Source organism: Sphaeramia orbicularis, chromosome 3 (assembly GCF_902148855.1).
Source record: "Sphaeramia orbicularis chromosome 3, fSphaOr1.1, whole genome shotgun sequence".
Lineage (NCBI taxonomy): Eukaryota > Metazoa > Chordata > Actinopteri > Kurtiformes > Apogonidae > Sphaeramia > Sphaeramia orbicularis.
In genome coordinates, this window is record NC_043959.1 from 11,682,615 (window position 1) to 11,709,005 (window position 26,391).

General features: G+C 39.4%; 1 protein-coding gene across 2 annotated transcripts in view; it reads right to left on the reverse strand.

Moving 5' to 3' along the window:
* homer2 (homer scaffold protein 2) overlaps positions 1-26,391 on the reverse strand; it is a 42,238-nt gene that overhangs the window by 13,822 nt on the left and 2,025 nt on the right. Inside the window, exons 2-5 of one of the 2 annotated variants that reach the window (XM_030130925.1) lie at positions 12,049-12,205; positions 4,242-4,376; positions 1,401-1,493; positions 304-443 (exon numbers count right to left, since the gene is read on the reverse strand). In XM_030130925.1, the coding sequence (XP_029986785.1) occupies positions 304-443; positions 1,401-1,493; positions 4,242-4,376; positions 12,049-12,205 (525 nt within the window). The remainder of the gene's footprint in view (positions 1-303; positions 444-1,400; positions 1,494-4,241; positions 4,377-12,048; positions 12,206-26,391) is intronic. The other variant, XM_030130926.1, reaches the window with a different exon arrangement.

A 26,391-nucleotide genomic window follows, 5' to 3' on the forward strand; every position in this document is an offset into this window, starting at 1 on the left:
CAGTAATAATCCTCCTTCCTTTCACTGTAACAGTAACTGTAACTGTAATAATCCTCCTTCCTTTCACTGTAACAGTAACTGTAACTGTAACAGTAATAATCCTCCTTCCTTTCACTGTGACTGGACTCAGACCAGATAAATCCAGTTCATCCATGGGTAACTGTTAGAATCATCCCAGTCGTTAACTGGCCTCATTTGGACTATTTTCTTTGGTCCAATCTGCGGCGGTCCTGGTTCCGTGTGGGCGGGCCTTACCTCTGTTGTGGGTGGGGCTTACCTCAGTTCTATGTGGGCGGGGCTTACCTCAGTTCTATGGCGCTCTTCAGCCGTTCGTTCTCGCTCTTCAGCAGTGCGGCCTCTGGACCCACACTGGAGATCTTCTCGTCGTCGGTGCCGTTAATACTGGACGCCTGGTTGGTGGAAGGCGTCTCCCGTCCAGATTCCTACGAGTGAATGAAGAAACACTGGTGTCAGTTTCAGAACCTGAACTAATGACAAGAACTAACTGGATTTGGACCCAAACTAACTGGATTTGGACCCGTTTGTTGTTGTTTCCAGGTTTAGGCCAGGACAGAATTGATCCCACAGTTGAACAGGGGTCCAGCCTGGACTCCTCTGATCAATGACTGATCAGTTCCTCGGTCCAGTCGAATGTCATCCACACATGAAACCACAGACACATTTGGTCTGTCATTCAGTCCCATGTTAACCCTTTAACACCAAACAGATCATATTTGATCCATGAGTTTTGAAGCCCTCTACATCAGTGGTTTCCAACCTTCTTTTTTTACTCCTGACTCAATTTTAACATCACAAATGTCAGGCGACCCCAGACATTCAAAACAGAGACATTTTATTTTGGCTACAATTAATTTGTTTTTGATCGTATAAAAGTTTGCTATTCTATGTTGCAAATAAACGTTAATTTTAGACAACATTTAGACTATATAATGTTAATTTTTATAAGTAAGTTTTAATTTTTTATCAATTACTACAAATTTCAGGTGACCCCATTTGAATTCCAGGCGACCCCACGTGGGGGCCCGACCCCAAGGTTGAAAAACACTGTTTACACAATACAGTTTCAGTTAGTTATTTTTTTTTCCTTTTAATTATAATTTTTATTTGTTTCAGTTAACAAAAATGTTTTTACAATTCTAGTTTTCGATATTTCGTTAGTTTTCGTTAACAATAATAACCTTGCTGTGAACACACACATTTATTCAAATACAGAATTAGACCAGCGGCTGAATGTGTGTGGTTCAGTGTTTGCCATGGAAACAGCCTGGTACTGGACGCATGCTTCTGTCCCTGTGGAGTTTGAACAGTGAAAGTTGAGGAAACATTCGGACCGGAGCAACGTCCAACCCTTTCACAGACAGACATTGGGTCCACTCTACCTGGGAGTGGTTACTCAGGGTCTCCACCGTCTCTTGTGATTTGTCCCTCGCCAGCTTGGCAGCTTCTTTGACCTCCTGGAACTTCTCAGCAAACTGAAAATGGAAAAGATTATATATTGATTTATGTATTTATATGTGTGTATATATGTATGTATGTATGTATATATGTGTGTGTATATATGTACGCATGTGTGTATGTATGTATATATATGTGTGTGTATTGTATATGTGTATGTACAGTATGTATGTGTGAATGTGTGTATATGTACAGTATGTGTGTGTGTGTGTGTGTGTAAATATGTATGTACATGTGTATGTATGTATATATGTACGTACTGTGTGTGTGTGTATGTGTATATATGTACATATGTATATATGTATGTGTTTGTGTATGAGTGTGTGTGTGTGTGTATATATATATATATATATATATATATATATACATATATATGTGTGTGTGTGTGTATGTATGTATGTATGTATGTATGTGTGTGTATATATTTACATATGTATGTATGTATGTGTGTATATATGTATGTACGTATATATGTGTGTATGTATGTATATGTGTGTGTGTATGTATGTATGTGTGTGTCTATATTTACATATGTATGTATATGTGTGTATATATGTATGTGTGTGTATGTGTATATATGTACATATATATGTATGTATATGTGTGTATGTATGTATGTGTACATATGTACGTATATGTCGAGGCCCAAAACGGAATCTGGCCCAATTCAGAATCGGGCCGGCCCAGAATGGAATTCTATTCTAGGCCAGCCTAGAATGGAATCCTGCTGCTATAATGTTATTTTTATACCATGTTTAATGCAAATGATCCATAATTCCATAATTTGTCATAATTTTACATTTTCAGTCTTACATACCTTGAGTAACTATTGTCAATTTCAGTCGATTTCACTGTACCATATATTGGTGGGGAGTACCACTAGGTTCTATTTGTAAATAAAGTGTATTATAGTTTACAATTAAAATGTTGTTTGTTTAATTTTTTTTCACATATTTGCAAATTCCATGTATTGATTTTGTAATAATTTAGATCATTTGCATTAAACATGGTATAAAAATAACATTATAGCAGCAGGATTCCATTCTAGGCCGGCCTAGAATGGAATTCCATTCTAGGCCGGCCTAGAATGGAATTCCATTCTGGGCCGGCCCGATTCTGAATCGAGCCAGATTCTGTTTTGGGCCTCGACATATGTATGTACATATGTATGTATATAAGTATGTATGTATATGTATGTGTGTGTATATATGTACATATATATTTACATATGTATGCATGTGTGTATGTATATAAACCATGTTCCTCAGATCAGCTGTTTCTAGACGTACCTAGAACCGACTGCAGATTAAAGGTGTCGGATCCTTTTCTGTTCTGGTCTGAGGCTCTGGAAAGCTCCGCCCCTCCATGTCACATGTTCACTGAACATTTTAAATGTGTTTGACAGACGCACCTGTGCGCACTGACTTTAATGCACATGTGTGATTATCCTCTGGTTGTGTTTTTACAGACTGTGTATGGATTATTGTGCACCTGTTTGATCAGCTGGAGTAGATCTGATCTGTTACATCTATACGTTTTTATTAGTTTAATTATAGTTTATATTTTTTAAATATATCCTTATACACCACTTTGGGCACTTTGCGTTGTTGTAAAAGTGTTATGGAAATAAACCTGACCTTAACCTTATACAAAAACAAAGAAACAAAAACTGTCCACTGTAAAGGACATTCCATACACATTTTAAAAAACGCATCTGAAAAAACTGTTGCATCGTAATGTTTCCAATATCGGCAATTATTGAATTAAAAAAAGCCCAAACTTGTCCTTTCCTGGGTCTGAGGAGGGAAAATATCCTCTTAATAAAACCATATTTTAAAAAAAAAATCTAAATGCATTTGAAATTTAGCCTAATTTTGAGAAATAAAATAAAGCTAAAATAAAATCTAGGTACTTTTTTTTTGTAATTCATGAATGAAAGGGTTAGTAATAGCCAACAGTAATCCACACCCTGTTCCAGGCCTTATACCCGTCCCGTTCCAGGAATTAAACCCATCCTGTTCCAGGCATTAAACCCACCCCATTCCAGGCATTAAAGCCATTCCGTTCCAGGCCTTAAACCCATCCCCTTCCTGGCCTTAAAACCTATCCTGTTCTGGGCTTTAAACCCATCCTGTTCCAGGCCCTAAACCCATCCTGTTCCAGGCCCTAAACTATCCCGTTCCAGGCTTTAAACTCATCCCGTTCCAGGCATTAAACCCACCCTGTTCCGGGCTTTAACCCATCCTGTTCCAGGCCTTAAACCCATCCTGTTCCAGGCCTTAAACCTATCCCGTTCCAGGCTTTACACCCATCCCGTTCCAGGCATTAAAATCCATCCTGTTCCAGGCACTAAACCCATCCTTTTCCAGGCACTAAACCCACCCTGTTCCAGGCTTTAACCCATCCTGTTCCAGGCCTTAAACCCATCCTGTTCCAGGCCTTAAACCTATCCCGTTCCAGGCTTTACACCCATCCCGTTCCAGGCATTAAAATCCATCCTGTTCCAGGCACTAAACCCACCCTGTTCCAGGCTTTAACCCATCCTGTTCCAGGCTTTAAACCCATCCCGTTCCAGGCTTTAAACCCATCCTTTTCCAGGCACTAAACCCACCCTGTTCCAGGCTTTAACCCATCCTGTTCTTGGCCTTAAACCCATCCAGGCTTTAAACCCATCCCATTCCAGGCTTTAAACCCATCCCGATCCAGGCCTTAAACCCCTGTCTTCAACACCACACATGACTTCACTTCCATGTTGTGTGTCTGACCTTGGACAACTGCTGCTCTGAAGCGAATCCCAGCCCGAACACGGTGTTGGCTCTGCTGTCCGCCCATTGGCCGAACTTCTGCGACGTCTTGGTGAAGGTCATGTTGGGTGTGATGGTGCTGTTGATGATGACCTGCTGGCACAAAACCAGTGGTTGGTTGGTTGTAAATATTCTGCACACCGTTGGGGATCACAACTGTCACATGCAGACTTTGACTTTTTAACGTTTAATAATGGAACTGACACTTTGAATGTTCATGAAGACACTGGTGCATTTTAAAGACTCGTCCAAACACAATGAAATATGAGCAGTAGAATCACACCTCTGGACCAAGGTTCCAATAGGTTAGGATTTTTCATTCTAGTTTAGTTTTATTTAGTTTTGACTTGTTTTTCTCTAATTCAGATAGTTTTAATTAGTTTTTAGAGCAGGTTTGATCATTCATATTAGTTTTCGTTATTTTCTTTTTTTTCCTCCTCCTCCCCCCCCCTTTTTTTTTTTTTCTTTTTTTCCCCCTTTTTTTTTTTTCTCTAGGTCCAGGTCCAGGTTCTAATAGTTTTGAATTTTTCATTATAGTTTAGTTTTATTTAGTTTGACTTTTTTTTTTCTCTAATTTCATTAGTTTTAATTCGTTTTTAGAGCAGGTTTGCAAGTTTTTATTAGTTTTATTTTAAATTTTTTTTTTTTTTTTCCCTTTTTTTCTCTAGGTCCAGGTCAAGGTTATAACAGTTTTGGATTTTTCATTATAGTTAAGGTTTTTTTAGTTTTGACTTTTTTTTTTTTTTTTTTCTCTAATTCAGTTAGTTTTAATTCATTGTTAGAGCAGGTTTGATAGTTTTTATTAGCTTTCATTTTTTTCTAAATGCTTAATTTTAGTTTAGTTTTTGTATTAATTTTAGTTTTGTTGTATCTTTTCTCTTCTTCTCCATCGTATTCAAATAAATCCCAGACAGGACTCTGCTGCTTTCTCCCAACTTTAGTCTCCATGTTTCCAGGTAGAGTGGGGACCAGAAGACGACTGGAAACCACAAGTGACGGACCGTTAAATATCTTGTTGTTTTTTGTTGTTGTTGTGTTTTTTTGTTTTGTTTTTGTTTTGTTTTCTGTTTTTGGGAGTGGTTTAATAGGTTTGTAGGTTTGTTGTATAATTTGTTTGTATATGTCACAGTAGAGATTGAAATCCAGTAGGATTCCTAATCCTACTAGGACAGATAGGAATTGTAGTTTGTCCTAGGACAAACTAAAATTACTATCTGTCCTAGTAGGATTACAAATCCTACTAGGACAGATTGAAATTTTAGTTTGTCCTAGGACAAACTGAAATCCTACAAGAAATTAGGATCTGAAGATTGGAATTCCAATCTGTCCTAGGAGAATTTACAGTCCTACTAGGACAGATTGTAATTCTATTTGGAAGTGGGATCTGAAGATTGGAATTTCAGTCTGTCCTACGATTTCGCCATCACTATTCCAGCTGAATTATTTTCATATCTTAGATACAGTATATGGCCCTTCAGCTGAATTATTTTCATATCTTAGATACAGTATATGGCCCTTAGGTCAATACACATTGTAACCAGGATGCCAGCTGTCCTATCTGGTCCAACCTTATTCAATGGCCGTTTGTAACTGTCATTGGTATGTAAATGAGACACATTTGTATTCAGAAATCGGTAGAATTTGAAAAACGTACCTGTAAACAACCCGTTGCCATGGCAACATACAATTTTATTATTATCTAATTGTTGCCAAGCCATTCAGAAAATGTACGATGTTAAAGTTGGCACTGGCATTTTGCTGCCCCCTGGTCTAGATGGTAGGGTTAAAAGTAAAAGAAACAACAATATTCTTACAAACCATGATTTTATTCAGAATTTACACAGACTTTGAATCTAATATTCTATAGCTAAGCTTCAAAGACTTTTTCTAAGACTTAAATATGCTGCATACTACTCACTAGTTAAGTGACAATAACCTTAGTCTATAGTACTAACTTCCAAATTTCAAACAAGTAATACTATAGAGGTTTTGTCAGTTGTTTTTTTCTAATACTTAAATGTGCTACATACTACTCAATGGTGACAATGAACTTAGTCTATAGCTAACTTCAAAATTTCAAACAAGTAATACTACAGAGGTTTTGTCAGTTATTTTTCTATTACTTAAATGTGCTACATACTACTCAATAGTGACACTAACGTTAGTCTACAGCTAACTTCAAAATTTCAAACAAGTAATACTACAAAGGTTTTTCCTTACACTGAAATGTAAGAAAATGTGTTAGGGTTGGGGGGGGGGTTAGGGAGTTAGGGTTAGGGTTAATCTTCAGATCCTAATTTCTTGTAGGATTTCAGTTTGTCCTAGGACAAACTACAATTCCTATCTGTCCTAGTAGGATTAGGAATCCTACTGGATTTCAGTCTTTACTGTGACATATATATTGTGTCTGCGTGGATCCTTATGTATGAGTACATGTTTATGTAAAAGTATAATTTGAAATAATTACAAAAATTGATAAATATCATATGATGCCAGCAGCCAAAATTGCTAGAGTGAAATAAATCGCTTTCATATCAATCTGACATTGACAAAGACGAAAACAAAGGGAATTTTATCCATAATTTTTATCTGTTTTAGTTAGTTTTATATACACACACAATACAGTTTCAGTTAATTATCATTTTTTTCTTTTAATTATAGTTTTTATTTATTTCAGTTAACGAAAATGTTTTTTCAATTCTAGTTTTCGTCATTTTGTTACTTTCGTTAGCTTTGAGTCAAAGTATTAAACATTTCAGAATGATGACGATATTAAACAGGCCTTAGATTTACTAAATAACTGAAGGTTCCAGGTTCCTTTATTTCTACCCGTAGGTAGATTTGTTTTGCAGACAGAGTGATTGCTTTTGGTATTAAAACAAAAACACACATTGAACCTGTTCAGCAGGTACTGGATCGAGTGACAAGAGAAAAAGTGCTCAGTGTTTCACCGTTCTACAATACAGCAGCATGGATAAGTAAAAGAACAGAAGAAATAAATAGGATCAAATAAATAAAAACGAGATGCAATAAAACATAATAAAAAAACTCAAGAAGATAAAAAACAGCCTCTGGGATAAAAACCAGGATTAAAACCAGGATTTAAAATTTGAAGTCACAATAATACACTGTAAAAAAAAATCTGTAATTTAACAGAATTTTCACTGTTCATAACTGTGAATAACCATAAAATTTCAATTTTTTAAAAGAAATCTTTTCATTTTTCAAGAAAAATACAGTTAAAATACATTTGCAAATGTATTGTAATTTCACAAATATTTCTTTTCTATTCATGAGATTAAATTGTTAATTTAAAGTCTATGATTCCCTCCACCCTGGATGTCAGGATCCTCCATTTCTGTCCACATGTCAGTGTTCATGGACCACTTGTTCTTTGGTAGCTCGTATTCGGAATATTTTATATTTTACCAAGAGAATCAAAGACATTCTGTGAAAGTGTGAGCCTCCCATCCCATTCCAAGCATTAAACCCATCCCGTTCCAGGCTTTAAACCAGAGGCGATTTCTCACAGACTGCAAGGGAAGCTCAGCTTCCCCTAAAATTACTCAAATTAAATGGTCAAATCTGTACGGTTGTGTTGACATTTCATTGACTACATGTGTTAGAACACGCTCATCTCACAGACGAGTCTGTTCAGAATCAGCTTTATCATAAATCATCGGACTCGATGTTGTTCACTTCTCACACATTCCTGTTGCACTGTTTTCTCATTCGATCTCTGCTCAGTGCATTTGTCCGTAGACGCTCAGCGTCCATGCACTTCAATGGGACTGAGTGGAACAGTTTTTTTCATTGACTCAAAACTGGACGGTAATTGGATAAATGCCACCATGTTGTCCCGCCCCCGGACGCTCAGCGTCTCTGGGGGTGAATGGAGCTGTGGGCGGAGCTTGGCCGGGCCGGGTGCTGAGCTTCCACGTGTTGATTGGAGGATCGGTCAAAAGGCTGAATCCCGTTTGATTGACAGCTATTTTGAGATCTACTCCTTCACTTGACAGAGTTCAGTTTAATACTGTCGCACATTCTGCTGTGAAATCGAGAGAGAAACCACTACGAAATGACTTGTTCATTTCTTGCACTATAAATAAAACACACTCATTGTACTTCCTTGTTTCAATTTAACATAATTTCAACGTTTTCTTGTTTAGTTGGTACAATAAGGTCACTGATCATTTTCTTAAAAAGGAACAGAGGGACGAATTTATGTTGAAATAACTTGACAATTTTTTTTTTTGATGTAAGTCGACAATGAGCTTCCCCTGTCTGAAAGACGAGCAGCCACCACTGCTTTAAACCCATCCCGTTCCAGGCTAACAGTAGAACCATTATATATTACCCACATGTATAATGTGTTTGTTGTGGTCTGAGCTTCTTTCACATTCTAACTTAAACACAGGGGTGTGTTTGTCCAAACCTGTGTGTGTTTATGTGTTGTTAAATGTCCTGGTTCTGCTGTGCCTGTTGACCCACTGACCCTCCACCTGCAGACCCCAGACCTGCTGCAGACCCCAGACCCCAGCCTCCAGATCTGCTGCAGACCCCCTACCCCTACAGACCCCAGACCCCAGCCTCCATATCAGCTGTCAGAGTTATGCAGAGCGTCAGCTGACCTCAGACATTTGTCTCGGTCTAAAATAGTCAACTGGTGCACAAACGTGGACGTGTCCCACTGGAGAACGTCTGCATGTGCGTGTGAACATGTGAAACCGTTTCCATGAAGACTGACACTGGGTACAAAGACACGAGGAGATTTAAAAACACAAATGCAAATTAACCCGACAATTAAGAGACAGTGGAAGGAGCTTTAATCACAGAGCAGCTCTGGTGTCATAGCAACAGAGAACAAACACTGAATTTAGGAATTCAGCACTGACACACTGATGTCCTGTCTACATCCCCACCTCCTCCTCCTCCTCCACCTCCCCCACCTCCACCTCCTCCTCCTCCTCCTCCCCCACCTCCACCTCCTCCTCCACCTCCTCCACCACCTCCTCCACCTCCATCCATGGCTGAAGGGCTTCTTCAGCGCTGTGCTGTGTCTTAGTACGGATCAGCCCACAGACACACGAACACAGTCCACACTCACACATTTCCATCCCAGAGGTGGATGACAACACACAAACACCAGCAAAATATAAGAACACCACCAGCAGCAGGATTTTAACACCATGTTTTACACTGATCTGTGAGACGAATTCAGCAGTTTATGCACAATACAACCAAACAATTCCTTTGTCAGTGGTTCTCAACTGGGGGGGGGGGGGGGGGGGGGGGGGGGGGGGGGGACGAGCACAGGACGGGAGGGGAAAAATCTCGGACTCACTGGTTATTAGTACAGTCAGAACCAGCCCAGACGGACAGTTGTGTGTCTGTACACAGAACAGAACCATGATGTACTGGTGTTCAACTGGACTGTGTGAATGTAGGGACACTGGTCAGTCCTTATGGTCAGACTTTAAATTATATTTTAGATGGTTCAACCACAGCTCCTTCAGCTCCTTCTCAGCTAACATTACCATCTGACACAGTTACAGAACAACAGGAAACGTGTCTGTTTCTTCTGAAGTATCTGGTGAAGCTGCTGGTTCCGTCACCAGTGTGTTTGGTGTCTGAACTTGGAAGTAAATCTGTCTCATCAGTTTTTGAATTATAAAAACTACTGAATTTCTAGCACTGAATTTTTTTGCACTGAAATTAAGTATCTGAATTTTTTTGTCTCTCAATTTTACTATGTGCATACATTTAGAATTTAAAAAAATTCAGATGCAAAAAATTCAGATGCAAAAAATTCCCATACAAAAAATTCAGATGCAAAAAAATTCAGAAGCAAAAAATTCAGATCATACATTTGGGACACCAAGGATAAGCAATGATTCTGTCTCAAGTCGAACTGACAACCAGCCAGCCAGCCAATCAAGTTACCTTAGGTTGGTCATGTGATGCCAAAGAAATTCAGATACTTAATTTCAGTGCAAAAAAATTCAGTGGCTTTTATAATTCAAAATCTGATGAGACAGATTTATTTCCATATCTGAACATTCCACATCCTTATCCTCAGAACATTATCACCTTAGTCATATGTTTTCCAGTCAGAGCCAATCATTGTTAGGAGCGTACAGTTACACAGATGTCACCGTTTGGTCCAAATGTGACCTGACACTCTGACGTTTACTGTATTAAACCTGTGCAGCGCTTCCATCACGTTACAGAATGATTTGGACAAAAAGGCTTTGGACCTGATTTACAAAGATGGCAAATAACAGGCGCACATTTGCTGGCACTAAAAATGCATGTGCACCACAAAGCTCAGGTGGTAGAGCGGATCGTCCAATAACCGAAGGGTTGGCGGTTCGAATCCTGCTCTGTCCTAGTCAGTCTGTTGTGTCCTTGGGCAAGACACTTCACCCTCCCTGCCTCCAGTGCCACCCACACTGGTGTATGAATGTTTGGTGGTGGTCGGAGGGGCCGTAGGCACAAATTGGCAGCAACGCTTCTGTCAGCCTGTCCCAGGGCAGCTGTGGCTACAAATGTAGTTTACCACCACCAGAGGGAGACTGTGAGAGCGAATGAATAATGGGCCAATAATGTAAAAGCGCTTCGGGTGTCTAGAAAAGCACTATATAAATCCAATCCATTATTATTATTATTATTATTATTATTATTATTATTATTATTATTTCTTACCAAGATAAAAAAAACAAACAAACTTAGATTTATAAGTGTTAGATAACTGATCGTGTTTTCAGACTTCATTTCTTATTTTCAGTGTTCATACATACATGTTTATTTGCAGGTTTACCATCTTTAGCTAATTTTCTTTTTTTTTTTTCCACACTTTATTTTCATTGTTTGATTTCTGTACAAAACAAACATAAGGAACATTTGGGATACACTGACCATAAAAAACCTTCCTGACTAACAATTGGTTTTAATAATGTGAAGTGAAGTGTAATATTAAGTTTAATAATGTGAAAACTGTCCATTTCTTTCTTCAGTCTCTGGGTCAGAATTCTGTTCACAGTTTGGATCCAGTCATTAGTTGTCGGTGGTTCTAATCTGTATCTTTTTTTTTTTTTTTTTTTTTTTTTTTTTTGGTAATAGTCTTTTACAAGCTGATAATAGTATTTTAAACATCTTTTTTTCTTACATTATTACCAATAATACATCTGAAATACATCACCAAACATGTTTTAGGGATTACATAACCCAATATCTGTAAACCTGTGCATCAGCAGAGGGACTATTCACACACAGGGGGAGGAGCCTGGTTGCCATGGAAACATTGCATTTTTTTTTTTTAGATTTAAATTTCAGTTTTTTCAGGGTTTTTTTTTTTTTTTTTTTTTGGTAGTTTATAAAAGTAAGTATTTTCATAATTTAATGGTTTTTTTGGACTAAAACACAGAGAAAAATGTGCAGTTGTCATTATTTACAGGTTATTCTGTTATTATTTTATTGGTCCGACCCACTGGAGATCAAATCAGGCTGAATGTGGAACCTGAAAGAACATGAGTTTGAGAGCCCTGGTTTAAAGGATAGTTTGGAGATGTAAACATTTTCATAATGTAGTGTTACCTTTTTCAGCCTTTGCAGTTGACATTATTTATATATTCTTCTGTTCTTCTGGTACTGGTCTGGCCCACTGCTGAATGTGGACGCTGAACCAACAGTCTGAAAGCCCTGGTCTGGACCTTTGACCTTTGACCCTCAGCAGTTTAACCCTAATAAACACCGTCCTCATTCATACCTTGGATCCGTCCACGCTGATGATCCGGTAGCTGTTCCTGGAGCTGTCATAGAAGTAGGAGACGGTGACGGCCTGTTTACTGGCAGGAACCCAGTTCTTCTTGGTGTTGGGGTCGATTTGGAACACGTGGGCCCTGGTGGTGTAGATCGGCTGCTCCCTGCACAAAGAAACCACATCAGGAGAACGTCAAGAAACTGCTTACAAATATCAGAACAACAGCAAACAGATGAGGCGTGTGTCAAATTTAAGCAGACACTCACTATCTGGGTTTCCATGACCCTCAGAAATGTTCAAAAGGTCAATTACACAATAGTAAACTGGGAATGGAAATAACGAAAGGGCGCAAAAACTGTCAACAAAGTGTTTCTGCTCTCCTGAGGTGGTTTTGGAGTCACTGGATCTAGAAGTATAGTGGACCAGTGGACTGTAAACCCATGGAGTGGATTAGTCCTGTTCATGTGGTCCTGGTGGTTTTGGACCTGGTGGGTCCAAACTGACTGGACAAATTGGACTGGGTCCAAACTGGACAAACTGGACTGGATCCAAACTAGACCTATACGGGTTAGATGTAAAGTGTCCTTAGACCCAGCTGGTCTGTAGTGGACAGGTGTACAGACTAGAGCCTGGCCGATTATAGTTTATCACTGATTAATCAACATTGGCCAATATGTAGCCAATGTATTAACTTTTTTGCTGCGGAGATTCTGTCGCTCGCTGCTCCTGTGTGTGCGTGTGTGTGTGCTGCCCGGAGAGTTAGGGGAACAGTAAAGCCTGTCAGTTTGCCCCCCCACGCACAATCACGGAATCACGGACCGATACCCCACCACCCCCTCTGAAAATCACAGACTCCCCTTGCCAGTCTTATGAACTATTCACCCCACCCACACACACACACACACACACACACACACACACACACACACACCTGTCCATGCGCTTCCTGTCTACGTCACAGTTTCATTCTGCAGGCACGCCTGGGTATTAATAGTGTAGGGGAGACCGGGGACAGCTGTAACACAGGTCAGTTGTAACACTTGCAATTGCTCAAATGAGGAACAGCTTAGGACTCACCTAATTCACTCTGCACATGCTCAGTTTAGTCCTTAGTCCACATGGGAAGTTGTAGGCAGACACATCCAAAATTGTGAGTGAAAACATAATTTTGTTGTAAGTCATAATTTTTGCTCTAATTATTTTTGTGATTGCATAGTTTGCTTTGTAGTTGGACTCATTAAAGGTAGGTGTCACTTACATTTTAAAGAATGATTTACCATGGAATGACCTGCCTCTACACTTACGGTCCATGGACTCTGTAGAGAGTTTTAAAAAACACCTCAAAACACTCCTGTTCAAACAGGCTTTTTAATTTCCCACCTGACTCAGGGCCACCACAAACTGATTGCACTCTATGTATTCACCATATTTTAAACTGTTTTTAATGGTACTTTACTGTGTTTCACAGGTATTCTAATTGTATTATACTTGTACGGTTTTATTCCTTTTTGCAATGTAAAGTTGCTACTTTATAGTGTTACATGTACCCCATGTGTCTCCCCCTACCTCCCCCCTCTCCCCCAGTCTCTCTATATCTCCATCGCTCTCTTTTCTCTTCCTTTACTCTCTCTCTTTAACCCCAACTGGTCAAGGCAGACGGTCATCCTTCAGGAGTCTGGGTCTGCTCCAGGTTTCTGCTGTAAAAGGGAAGTTCTTCCTCACCACTGTCACAAGTGTTTGCTCCTGGAGGGTTCTGTTGGGTTTCTGTAAATTTGATTTGATTTTGATTTGATTTGATAAAGCACTTTGTGACTGTCTGTGAAAAGTGCTCTATAAATAAAATTTACTCACTTATTTTACCAAACAATTTTTATGTCGTTACTACTATAAAATATAGACTTACATCTTTTTCAAAAGTCTGCTCTCCCTAAAACTACCACATCTAGAACCTGTGGTTCCCCACAGGTCACAGACTAGTCTAATATAAGACTATTATACAGAGGTTTAAAGTTGGGTCAGTTATCTTTGTGAGATAAACACAGATTTATGCAACTGTTAATCCACCTGTCCACAATTATCTAATATAAGATTATTATATCCTGTGTAGATCAATGTTCTTATTTTATATATTAGCCAATATATCGGTTATTGGCCAATATAGTGGATATTTGCTTTTTTTAACCCCCCAATATCGGTATCGGCCCCAAAAATCCCATATCGGTCGGGCTCTAGTACAGATTAGACATATTGGACTCGTGCCTCTGTCCAGGACGCTGTTCCTGTCCAGTGTTTATTGTGTGCCTGCACAGACACTAAATCCCCTGGATCTGAGTGTGGCAGACAGGTGATAATGCAAACACCCATAAACCCACGACTGGGAGCGCATCAACAGCCCCCCCCCCCCCCCCCCCCCCCCCCCCGCCCCAGCGGTGACAGGGACACACATGTGCAGTAGCTGTGGGTGGACTATGGACCTGGACTTAGACAGTCCATCTAATGCACTGGTTCTCAGTCTTTGTCTGTGTGTGTGCCCCCCCCCACCTTTGGAGGACTATAAACCTCCAGCCCCCCTCAACCCCACCAACATGGGAAAAGTGGTGCAATTAGAACTGTTATTAAGAAACAGCAACATTAAAACTCTAAACAGATGTGAAATGTCGATCCTCACTAGTACAGGACTATTTTCTATCTGTCATGGAAGAACTTTTCCTATATGACAAAAAACTGTTTAACACAGATTTAAAACATGATTTAAACATTATTTAATTGCTGCCAGCTCCCCATCTTAAACCCCTGTTTGTTTCTGTCTGTGCAGGTATGTTCACTTCTCTTTACTGTTCACAAATGTTGAAACAAGATAATGAAAACAGCAAGTTTTTGTCTTTTTTTTAGTGTAAAAAAGTAAAATTACACAAAAATGTTTATATTTACGGACTAGCCTTTTACAAAAAATGTGAATAACCTGAACAAATATGAACAATATGAAATTTTTTAAGAGACGTATGTGTAATTGTACCAATATTCTGCCTGTTATTAAATGTTTTGTGTATTTGTAGATCCACTGTGATCTGTAAGTTGTGATGGACATGTATAAACGATAAACTGAGGCATAATATTGTTAAAACTGCATTTATTTTCCTTCAGAATTTTCAGGTTGTTCATATTTGTTCATGTTATGTTCAAGTACAGTTTGTAGATGTAAACATTTTCATTACAGAATTTTACTTTTTTCACTCAAAAACATAGAAAAAGACTTTGGAGTTGACATATTTATCAGTTCTTATCTTATTATTTATATTATTTTACTGGTTCCAGCCCACTTTAGATCAGATTAGGCTGAATGTGGAACTGAACTAAAATGAGTTTGACAGCCCTGGACTAGAGTTAACAGACGATTCACTGCATTTGAACAAAAACAGATGGATTTAACCAGAATTAGACCGAGACAAGAGAAGAGTATTTAGATCATGAACAAGACTTTGAGTCAAACCTGCACCATTTGATCGGCTGTGCTTTGAGAACATGAACCATGTAAATCACAGGTACACGACTGTCTGAATAATACAGCAGTTCAGGTAATGAGACCCGTTTACCAGTGCTTTCATACAGTGTGAACCAGGTTGATGGTTGTCCTTCAGGACTTAGTTTAAGGACATTACAGGAGAATAATCTGCTGCTGCTTCAGGAAAACACTGGTGTGTGAAGACAGCAGAGCAGCAGAAGGAGGAAGAGGAGGGCTTGGATGGGAATGTTGTGGAACACCTGCAGGAGGCAGACCATGTTCCAGTGAAGGAACAGAACAGCCCTGTCCACATTCCACAGCCTCAGCTCCACCCACCCTGACTCCGCCTCCATGCTCAGCTGACTGCAACACACACCTGTCAGCTGGAAACTGAACTCAGAACAGGAGGACCAAGACCAAAGGTATGTTCTATGACAGTCTGTCAGACCCAAGTCACTAATATGAGTTCTATGAGTCACTTCTATGATATATGTGTGTATATATATATATATATATATATATATATATATATATATATATATATATATATATATAAAATTTCATTCATTCATTTTCTGAACCCGCTTTATCCTCACTAGGTCTCTTTGAGTCTATCCCAGTTACTTATGGAGGTGAAGGCAGTGTTCACCCTGGACATGTGACCAGTTCATCGCAGGGCTGAACATATAGAGACAAACAATCACTCTCACATTCACACCTATGGGCAATTTAGATGAACCCATTAACCTATCAGTGCATGTGTTTGGATGGTGGGAGGAGCCAGAGTACCTGGAGAGAACCCACGCAGACACAGGGAGAACATGTAAAGTCCACATAGAAAGGCCCCACCCCCATGGACTGGTGTTGGAATCGAACCCAAGACCTTCTGTCTGTGAGGCACCAGTGTTAACCACTGCACCCCCGTGTCTCCAAATATATAATTTGATATAATAATAATAAAAAAAGCATAATTTGAAATAATTAAAAAAACAAAACAAAACAAAAAAAAACAGCAGACAGACACCATTAATAGTACTAGGTTTGTTTTCCAACTATTGATGAACAGGTCGGGTTAGTGTAAAACACTGGACACTGACCAACACTAACTAATGAACACATGACAGCAAACAATAGTAAGGGTTATACACTCATAAACATACATACACACACACATATATACACACACACACGCACACACACACACACACACACACAGGTCTGATTGAGTGTGGTTTGTTTCTTGGTCTTTCCCAGTCTGCTGCTGCTTCAGGGTCATTAACAGCTCCCTCCACATCTGTCCCAGGAGTGATTTACTCCGTTAGCAAAACGGTTAATTAAGCCTCTGCTCCCCACCACAGTGTGCTCCATTCATCATCAGACTGTGGCGGAGCAGAACAGATGACATGACGGTGGTGGTGTGTCATTAAAGGGGAACACGGTCAGGTTTAAGGTGGAAATGGATGGAAGGGTCAGTTTGGACCAGGACTCACACTTTAGTCCAGTGTTTTTCAACCTTGGGGTCAGGACCCCACGTGGGGTCACCTGGAATTCAAATGGGGTCACCTGAAATTTCTAGTAAGTGATAAAAAAATTAAAACTAACTAATAAAACTTTACATTATATAGTCTAAATGTTGCCTAAAATTAACATTTATTTGCAACATAGTATAGCAAACTATTACACGCTCAAAAACAAATTAATTTTAGCCCCCAAAAAAATGTCTCTGGTTTGAATGTCTGGGGTCGCCAGAAATTTTTAATAATTTATTTAAAAAAAATAAAAAATTAAAACTAACTAATAAAAATTTACATTATATACACTGTAGAAAAAAATCTGTAATTTTCACTGTTTATTTCACAGATTTTTCCTGTATTTTTAAGATACTGGAAAATATCAATGAAATGACAAAAACAGACTGTGATTTTACTTGTCAAATGTAAAATAACATGAAAAAACTGTAACTGTGAATAACCATAAAATTTCCATTTTTTAAAAGAAATGTTTTCTTTTTTCACAGTTAAACTACATTTGCAAATGTATCATAGTTTCACAAATATTTCTTTTCTATTTATGAGATTAAACTGTTACTTTAAAGTTTAATACTGTAAAAATTTAAAAATAAAACGAGATAAAATTACTGACAATTAACCGTTAAAGAAGTATTTGTTCTGTCAGTTTAACAAGACTTGTTTGTTAATTGACAAATATCTTGTGTAATTACGGGAGATTTCACAACAAAAATGTTGAATAAATGTATTTTTGTGAATGTATAACATGTATAAGCACTGATAAACTGTCCAAATACAGTTTTTAATCAGTGGATTGTACAACTTAGTCTCACTGAAAAGTATTTAGATATATATTTACAGGTAATTTGACTGTTTTAATACATGAAAATATTCTTGATTAAACATTACAAAGTAAAAAAAAAAAAAAAAGCCAAATATCATGTAAAGTTAGGGCAAAAAAACTGTATTTTAATTATGGAAAATTACCGTATTTTTATGAGATGGTTATTTTCCATTATTTAACAGTATGTTTTTGGCATCCTGCTGCCGGAAAAAATACTGGGTTTTTTTTTTCACAGTGTGGACTGTGACAGAGCAGAACAGACAACGGTGGTGGTGTGTCATTAAAGGGGAACATGGTCAGGTGGAAGGTGTAAATGGATGGATGGGTCAGTTTGGACCAGGACTCACACTTTATTCCAACAGGACACATGACCATAAACTACAGCTGCACAATATATGGTCTGAGCATCATCACGGTAATGTATGTGTGCGTAATAGTCCCATCGCAGCTCCTGTAATGTAGGAGTAGGGCTGTGTAAGAATCTGGCAAAACGACAGAAATCACAATACTAGGACCATGATACGATATCTCATGATACTGTTAAAAAGGCAATTTTTTATTGGTTTTGTTTCTTTTTTAAATGATTATTTCCTGGAAAAATGGAATTACACCAGAAATATGCGCAAATACTAAACACATCACTTTTAGGCCCGTCAGAATACTACGCACCTTGTTTGTTTTTTTTTAAACCAACCCTGTTCGTCTATTTCTACCAAACACCTCATGTGTGGGCTGGTTAGATCCACTTCCACAGGTTTGACCGGATCACACTAGTTCCAAACACAATGAACATCACATACAAAGTGTGTTGTGTGTGTTTCTGTGATCCTTTCACATTGTTCCTGAGGTGTCAAGTCTCCTCTAAACGGGTCAGAACAGAGATAGCATCAGTACAATGTTAGACTTTTACAGTGTGTTTGTGAAATAAACCCATAGGCACAGCAGAACCACATGGAAGTGTCACTAATAAGACAACATCTGCCCCAGTGGGTGGGTCTGCAGATTTACACCACAGTCCAGGAGGGTAAATCTAAAGCACAGCTGATAAATACAAAGGAGTTCTATGGAAGTAAATCTGTGTCATCAGATTTTGAATTATAAAAGACATTGAATTTGTAGCACTGTTTTTTTTTCGCACTGAAATTTAGTATCTGAATTTTTTTTGCACTGAAATTAAGTATCTGATTTTTTTTTTCCCACTGAAATTAAGTATCTGAATTGTTTGTTTCTGAATTCAACTATGTTCATAAATTTAGAATTAAATTAACTCAGATGCAAACATTCAGGTGCAAAAATTTAGATACTTAATTTCAGTGCAAAAAAAAAAAAAAAAAGTCAGTGCTACAAATTCAATGGCTTTTATAATTCAAAATCTGATGACAAAGGTTTACTTTCATAGAGTTCTACTTACTGGAGTATACTTTGAACCATTAAAGCTAATTCAGCTTAATGTTACTGGCACCTACATCTGCTGAAATCAAAATCTGTTTATTAGTTTCATATTAATATTAAATGATTATTTTTGAGCCTGAGTGAAATCTGAGGAAACTCTGCAGATGGATCCAGATGAAAAGACACAACTATTGTAAAAGGTAACATGTATCATACCACCTGTATTTTGTTCGCATTTTGCTCATTTACTTAACATTGCAGTGTGTGCGGACTTTCTTTAAAGACAAAAAAACAAACAAACAAACAAAAAAACGGAGCTTATGACCATTATTCCAACACAAAATTATACTGTGATAATTATTCAGGTGTATTTTCTGAACCTTTTAATCATCAGGGAGGTTACAGGGATCCTGGAGCCTGTCCCAACTACCAACAGGCGAAGGCGGGGCCACGTCCTGGAGTCGCTAGGACACCACAGGGTCAACGAGGTCACTACAGGGTCAATGGGGTCACTACAGGGTCATCACAGGGTCAACGGTGTCACCACAAGGTCACCACAGGGTCACCACAGGGTCAGTGGGATCACCACAGGGTCACTACAGGGTCACCAAGGTCAGCAGAGCCACCACAGGGTCAACAGGGTCACTACAGGGTCACCACAGGGTCAACGGGGTCACCACAGTGTCACCACAGGGTCACTACAGGGCCAACGGGGTCACCACATGGTCACCACAGGGTCAACACAGGATAACCACAGGCTCACCACATGGTCAATGGGGTCATGTCAGGGTCAACACAAGGTCACCACATGGTCATCAGGGTCACCACAGGGTCAACGGGGTCACCACATGGTCACCACAGGGTCAGTGGGGTCACCACAGGGTCAACAGGGTCACTACAGGGTCAACGGGGTCACCACAAGGTCACCACAGGGTCATTACAGGGTCACCTGAGTCACCACAGGGTAAACGGGGTCACCACAGGGTCACTACAGGGTCACCAGGGTCACAGTTCTCAGAGTTGAATTATGAGGAGGAAAGTGTCAGTCATGTTTGCAGATGTTGTTACTCCAGCAAAGCAGAAAAGGAGTGAAAGTCCAACAGAACCAGACCCTTCTGTCAGACCCCGTTCAGTAGAAGACACTGGTTGGATCTGGAGGATCTGAGGGGACGCATGGACGCCTTCTGAAGGACAGCAGTGACTGAGAGGAACCCTGGGAGGGGGAGGGGTCACCGGTATGACGCCGGAGCTCTTATCTCAGTCAGCTGTGTTAATGATGTCCAAAGGTCCGTCCATCACACACTGGTTTGTGCCAGGCAGTACATCCATCTGCCAAACACACTGTAAACACCAAGGTTCTAATAGGCTTGGATTTTGATAACAGTTTAGTTTTATTTAGTTTGGACTTTTTTTTTTCTGTAATTCAGTTCATTTTAATTAGTTTTTAGAGCAGGTTTGATAGTTTCTAATTAGTTTTCATTATTTTCTTTCTTTTCCCCCTTTTTTTCCTTTTTTTTTTTCTCTCTAGGTCCAGGTCAAGGTTCTAATAGATTTGGATTTTTCATTCTAGTTTAGTTTTATTTAGTTTGGACTTTTTTTTCTCCAATTCAGTTCGTTTTAATTCATTTTTAAAGCAGGTTTAATAGTTTTTATTAGGTTTCATTTTTTTCTAAATGCTTAGTTTTAGTTTAGCTTTAGTATTAATTTTAGTTTTGTCGTATCTTTTCTCTTCTTCTTCTTCGTCGTATTCAAATAAATCCCAGACAGGACTCTGCTGCTTTCTCCCAACTTTAGTCTCCATGTTTCCAGGTAGAGTGGGGACCAGAAGACGACTGGAAACCACAAGTGACGGTGGAATATGATGTCAGATCAGGGTTATTAGCCATATTCGCATGTCAGCTGATGCTGGTTCTCATTGTCCTTGACCTCATTGTGACCTTTGACACCGTCGACCATCCCATCCTCCTCAGCCACCTCCACACTGATACTGATCTCTGTCAGACCACCATGAACCGGTTCAATTCTCTGGTAGGACTGAGTCTATCAGCCTGGGAAAGGCCAAGTCCTGAACGGCCCTGGTCACCTGCGGGGTCCCACAGGGATCTGTCCTGGGCCCAGTCCTCTTCATCCTCTACATCCTCCCACTGGGCCACAACTCACACAACTCCACCTAAGGGTCCACCCCAACCCCTCCTCTACCCACCAGGTCCAGTCCTAACCCTAACCCCCCACCAAGTCCAGTCCTAACCCTAACCCCCCACCAGGTCCAGTCCTAACCCTAACCCCCCCACCAGGCCCAGTCCTAACCCTAACCCCCCACCAGGCCCCGTCCTAACCCTAACCCCCCACCAGGCCCAGTTCTAACCCTAACCCCCCACCAGGCCCAGTCCTAACCCTAACCCCCCACCAGGTACAGTCCTAACCCTAACCCCCCCCCCAGGTCCAGTCCTAACCCCAAACCCCCACCAGGTATGGTTCTAAACCTAACGCCCCACCAGGTCTGTAGCACTTTGAGATTCCATTGAATGAAAAGTGTTTATGCAATTTATTATTATTATTATTGTTATTATTATTATTATTATTATTATTATTATTATTATTATTATCATTAGCAGGTCCTCTGCTGCGTCAGGACTGGGCTTAATGTCGGAGCTGAACGGTACAAAAGGACGACAGGAAGTCTGGGCAGAAGCTCAGCACGGCAGCAGATGGACACCTGGGCCTGGACCATCTAGGCCTGGACCATCTGGTCCACAGTGGGCCCACCAGCCCACAGCCTGTCCCCTTTCATTTACTCATGTTCCTTAAGAGTCAGACCTGGTCCTGGTCCTGATCCTGATCCTGATCCTGATCCACCACCATTAGACCTTTACACCTGCCCTCCTGCCCCAGGATCAGGAACACAACACTAACACTAACCCTGATTAGGCCCATGCTCCTCCCCACTCCTCTAGCCCCTCCCCCCTGCCAGGTCACATGTCCCCCAGCCTGTTCAGTCAGTGTTAAGCCCTTGGCTGTCCGTCTCTCAGTCTGCAGATTAGCATGGATCCCCCTGTTAGCGCTGCTCTAGCCTGGCGTACTTTAAATAGCTACATGCTGATAGCACTACTGCGTGTGTGTGTGCGCGTGTGTGTGTGTGTGTGTGTGTGTGTGTGTGTGTGTGTGAGGCCTTCAGGAAATCTGAGCGTTAGTTTGGAATGATTCCACAAGCAAAAGATACAGCACTTCAGCTGTGACACTGGATTAAGGCTATAATACAACACAATCAATCACTAATACGACACAATCATCAATAAAACACAATCACCAATACAACACAATCAATCATCAATAAAACACAATCATCAATACAACACAATCAATCATCAAAACAACACAATCATCAATAAAACACAATCACCAATACAACATAATCAATCACCAATATGACACAATCATCAATACAACACAATCACTAATACAACACAATCATCAATACGACACAATCAATCACCAATACAATCAATAACCAATTCAACACAATGGGAGCCTTTTCAACAGCACTACTGTGAGTCAGATTGTCATATTTGTATGTAGACGCAGTAATTCAATTACATAGACACAGTAATGTGATTACTTCCAGCAGGAACAGCTGATTCATCATCCCTGCCCCTCCTCCCACAGTTGGACACTGAATAAACATCACACATGTCTGAAATGAACCCACTCACATATACTGACTGTTCTGCACGGGGATTTGTATGGAAGTCAATCAGTGTCAGAAAAACTATGGATTAGAAAAACCATTGCATTTCTACCACTGAAATTAACTATCGGAATATTCAACTCTTCATATTTTCAATCCCCTGTTTTCACTTTTGTTTTTCAGTGTTCATAAATTCAGAATAAAAATATCACATTTTAAAAATTACAAGTAATATCACGTTACTCACATTCAATAAACCAATTCAGATGCATAAATTCAAGGTCAAACATCAGAGAAATCAAGGATAAGGTCGAACTGACAGCCAGCCAATCAAGTTATGTTAGGTTGGTCATATGACGCTGATGCAGGAAGGCGGTCACCTAGTAGGTCTACGACCATAGACACACCTAGAGTCCACAGTAGAAGATAAAGACTCACTAACGAGGAACCACGGAGGAAGTTTATAGCGGCTATATTTGAATAATAATTAAAAAAAAAAAAAAAAACCATACATGATGAGAGCGCATCGATAATCCATTGTAAAATTAAATAGCACCATAGTTCGCCACATCAGTATTGTGTCCCACTCCTAATTTACAAGGATGAAATCAGAGAACGTTCACTCTTTGTCTTAATAACGGACTGGGCTATCGGAGCCTGACTGATCCATGACGGCTGCTCTACCTGTGGGACCTTCAGGCCTGGTTGGTCTAGATCTGGACACTGGCCGTTTCTCAAAACCAAGAACCAAGGTTATTATTGTTAAAAAAAACCTAACGTAATGACGAAAACTAGAATTGTAAAAACATTTTCGTTAACTGAAATAAATAAAAACTATAATTTAAAAAAAACCATAACTAACTGAAACTGTACTGTGTGTTTACAAAACTAACTAAAATGGATAAAATTATTAGGGATGCACCGATACTAGTATCGGGCATCGGCTCCAATACTCAGTGTGTGTACTCGTATTCATACTCGTAAAAGTAATCTGATACAAATGCACCGATACCACTTACGGCCGTGTGACTTTCCTAGTTCGGTGCAGCAGGTACGTGGCGGTGGAATAATGTGTGTGGAGTGTGAAGAGTGTGGAGATTTTTCAAAATAAATGATGGTGATAAAAGTAACGCTGACTGCAAGTAACGTTAAAGACACAGACGGATACGGATGCAGCGTTCTGTCCGTCCTCTGCGTACATTCCATCCATTTTCCAGGTGCTGGAGGATGCATACCCAGATGGAGAATACCACCGGGAGTACGGAGCGGTGCGGACCGCCACCAGCAGAAGTGAAAACAAAACTTATGGCTCATTTCTCTTTTCTCTTCCTGCTGAAGCTAAGCTGTTAAACCTTACCAGTGAAAACACTGCAATATTAGTATCACATTAGTGTTACCTCTGTCATCTCCATGTTTGTTATTACTGACTTTCTTTTTCTTCTTCTCAAAAAACTTTCCTCTTCTTCGTGGTATTTGTCCAGTATGGTTAATTCAGAGCAGCGCCCCCTGGTGGATTAATTGACAAATGCTCATTCCAACACATTAAATGTCAGTAGCAGCACTTTGTTCCAGTCAGACTAATGACAACGACAATAAAGCACATTTACAAAAGGAACTAAGAACTGGAATGGGATTATTAAGTACTCGTATCGGTACTCAGTATTGGCAAGTACTCAAATGTAAGCACTCGTACTCGGTCTGGAAAAAAGTGGTAACGGTCCATCCCTAAAAATTATGGATAAAATTCCCTTCATTTTCGTCTTGGTTAATGTCGGATTGATAAGAAATCTATTTATTTCGCTCTAGCAATTTTATCTGCTGGCACCATATGATATTTAACGGTCCGTCACTTGTGGTTTCCAGTCATCTTCTGGTCCCCACTCTACCTGGAAACATGGAGACTAAAGTTGGGAGAAAGCAGCAGAGTCCTGTCTGGGATTTATTTGAATACGACGGAGAAGAAGAGAAAAGATATGACAAAACTAAAATTAATACAAAAACTAAACTAAAACTAAGCATTTAGAAAAAAAAAAGAAAACTAATAAAAACTATCAAACCTGCTCTAAAAATGAATTAAAACTAACTGAATTAGAGGAGAAAAAAAAGTCCAAACTAAATAAACTTAAACTAGAATGAAAAATCCAAAACTATTAGAACTTTGAACAGTACTAGGGCTGCCACTGATGACATTTCATAAGAACGTGAGAACAGCAGAACAAACAAGAATCCATGTTGAGGAACGGCCACTACGTCCGTTATAAAACATATGGAAACAACATGATCAATAATGTCAGAGGTCAAATGTCGATGGATCAAATGATAATAAGAGACAAGAGTCAGGAAAAGGTCATAAGGGTGACTGACACAGTGTTAAAGAGTGTATTCTTGGTAACATATTGTTAATTTATAATATGTGAACCTTTACCTGCAGCCAAGACTCAGGGGTTAAATGGTCAAGAGCCAAGAGTTGCAAAACAACAAAGAATGATTCAAAAATAAATAAATAAATAAACCCCATAGTACCCAGAGTCCCTCATGCAGTGGTCTGATGCCAGGGGCGGGGCCTATGATGCCAGGGGTGGAGCCTATGATGTCATGACCCAGTGTGAACACAATCCCACTGGCATGTGGACCGTCCAGATTTCCACTTGTTTCTGAAACAGTGTCAGACGTAGACTGGATCTGCAGGGTCACAATAGGAGCTCAGTTTGGAATTCCAAGGAAAAGGAATAAATAAAATCAACAAGTATGGTATTATTCAGCGAGTCGTACCCCAGGGATTTACATGGTTAATGCTCAGGAAACAACAACCAATCAAACAGTGCAGGTTTTACTCAAAGTCGTGCTAATTATCTGTATATTGTTCTCTTATCTTGTCTCAGTCTAATTTTGTCTAAATCCATCTATTTTAGTTCAAATGTAGAGTAGGGATGTAACCAAATGAAAATTTCATGTCACGGTTATTGTGACCCAAATTATCAAAGTTATCATTATTATCGCAATATTGTTGAAATTGTGCTCAAAATGTTCAAAAAGTACTAATACACACACTGAAATAATTTAACCAAGTTGTATTTAAAAAAAAACACACACACACACAAAACAATCCACAAAAAAAAAACTAAACAAATAAAATAATAGCCACAATGTACTTTCTGTTGGCAGAAACATTAAAATATTAACATGTAAACAATCAAATATACAAATGTGCATTAAAGATGGAACCTTATGGACACTGTTAAGACAGACAGACACACAGACAGACAGACAGACAGACAGACAGATAGATAGATAGATAGATAGAACGAAGGTCTCTCTCTCTCTGAGTTTTCTAAGTGCGGTAATCAAACATGGTTATCATGATAATTAGAATTTAAACACTCATACTAACCATCAGGAGTTTTACCGTGGTTTATCG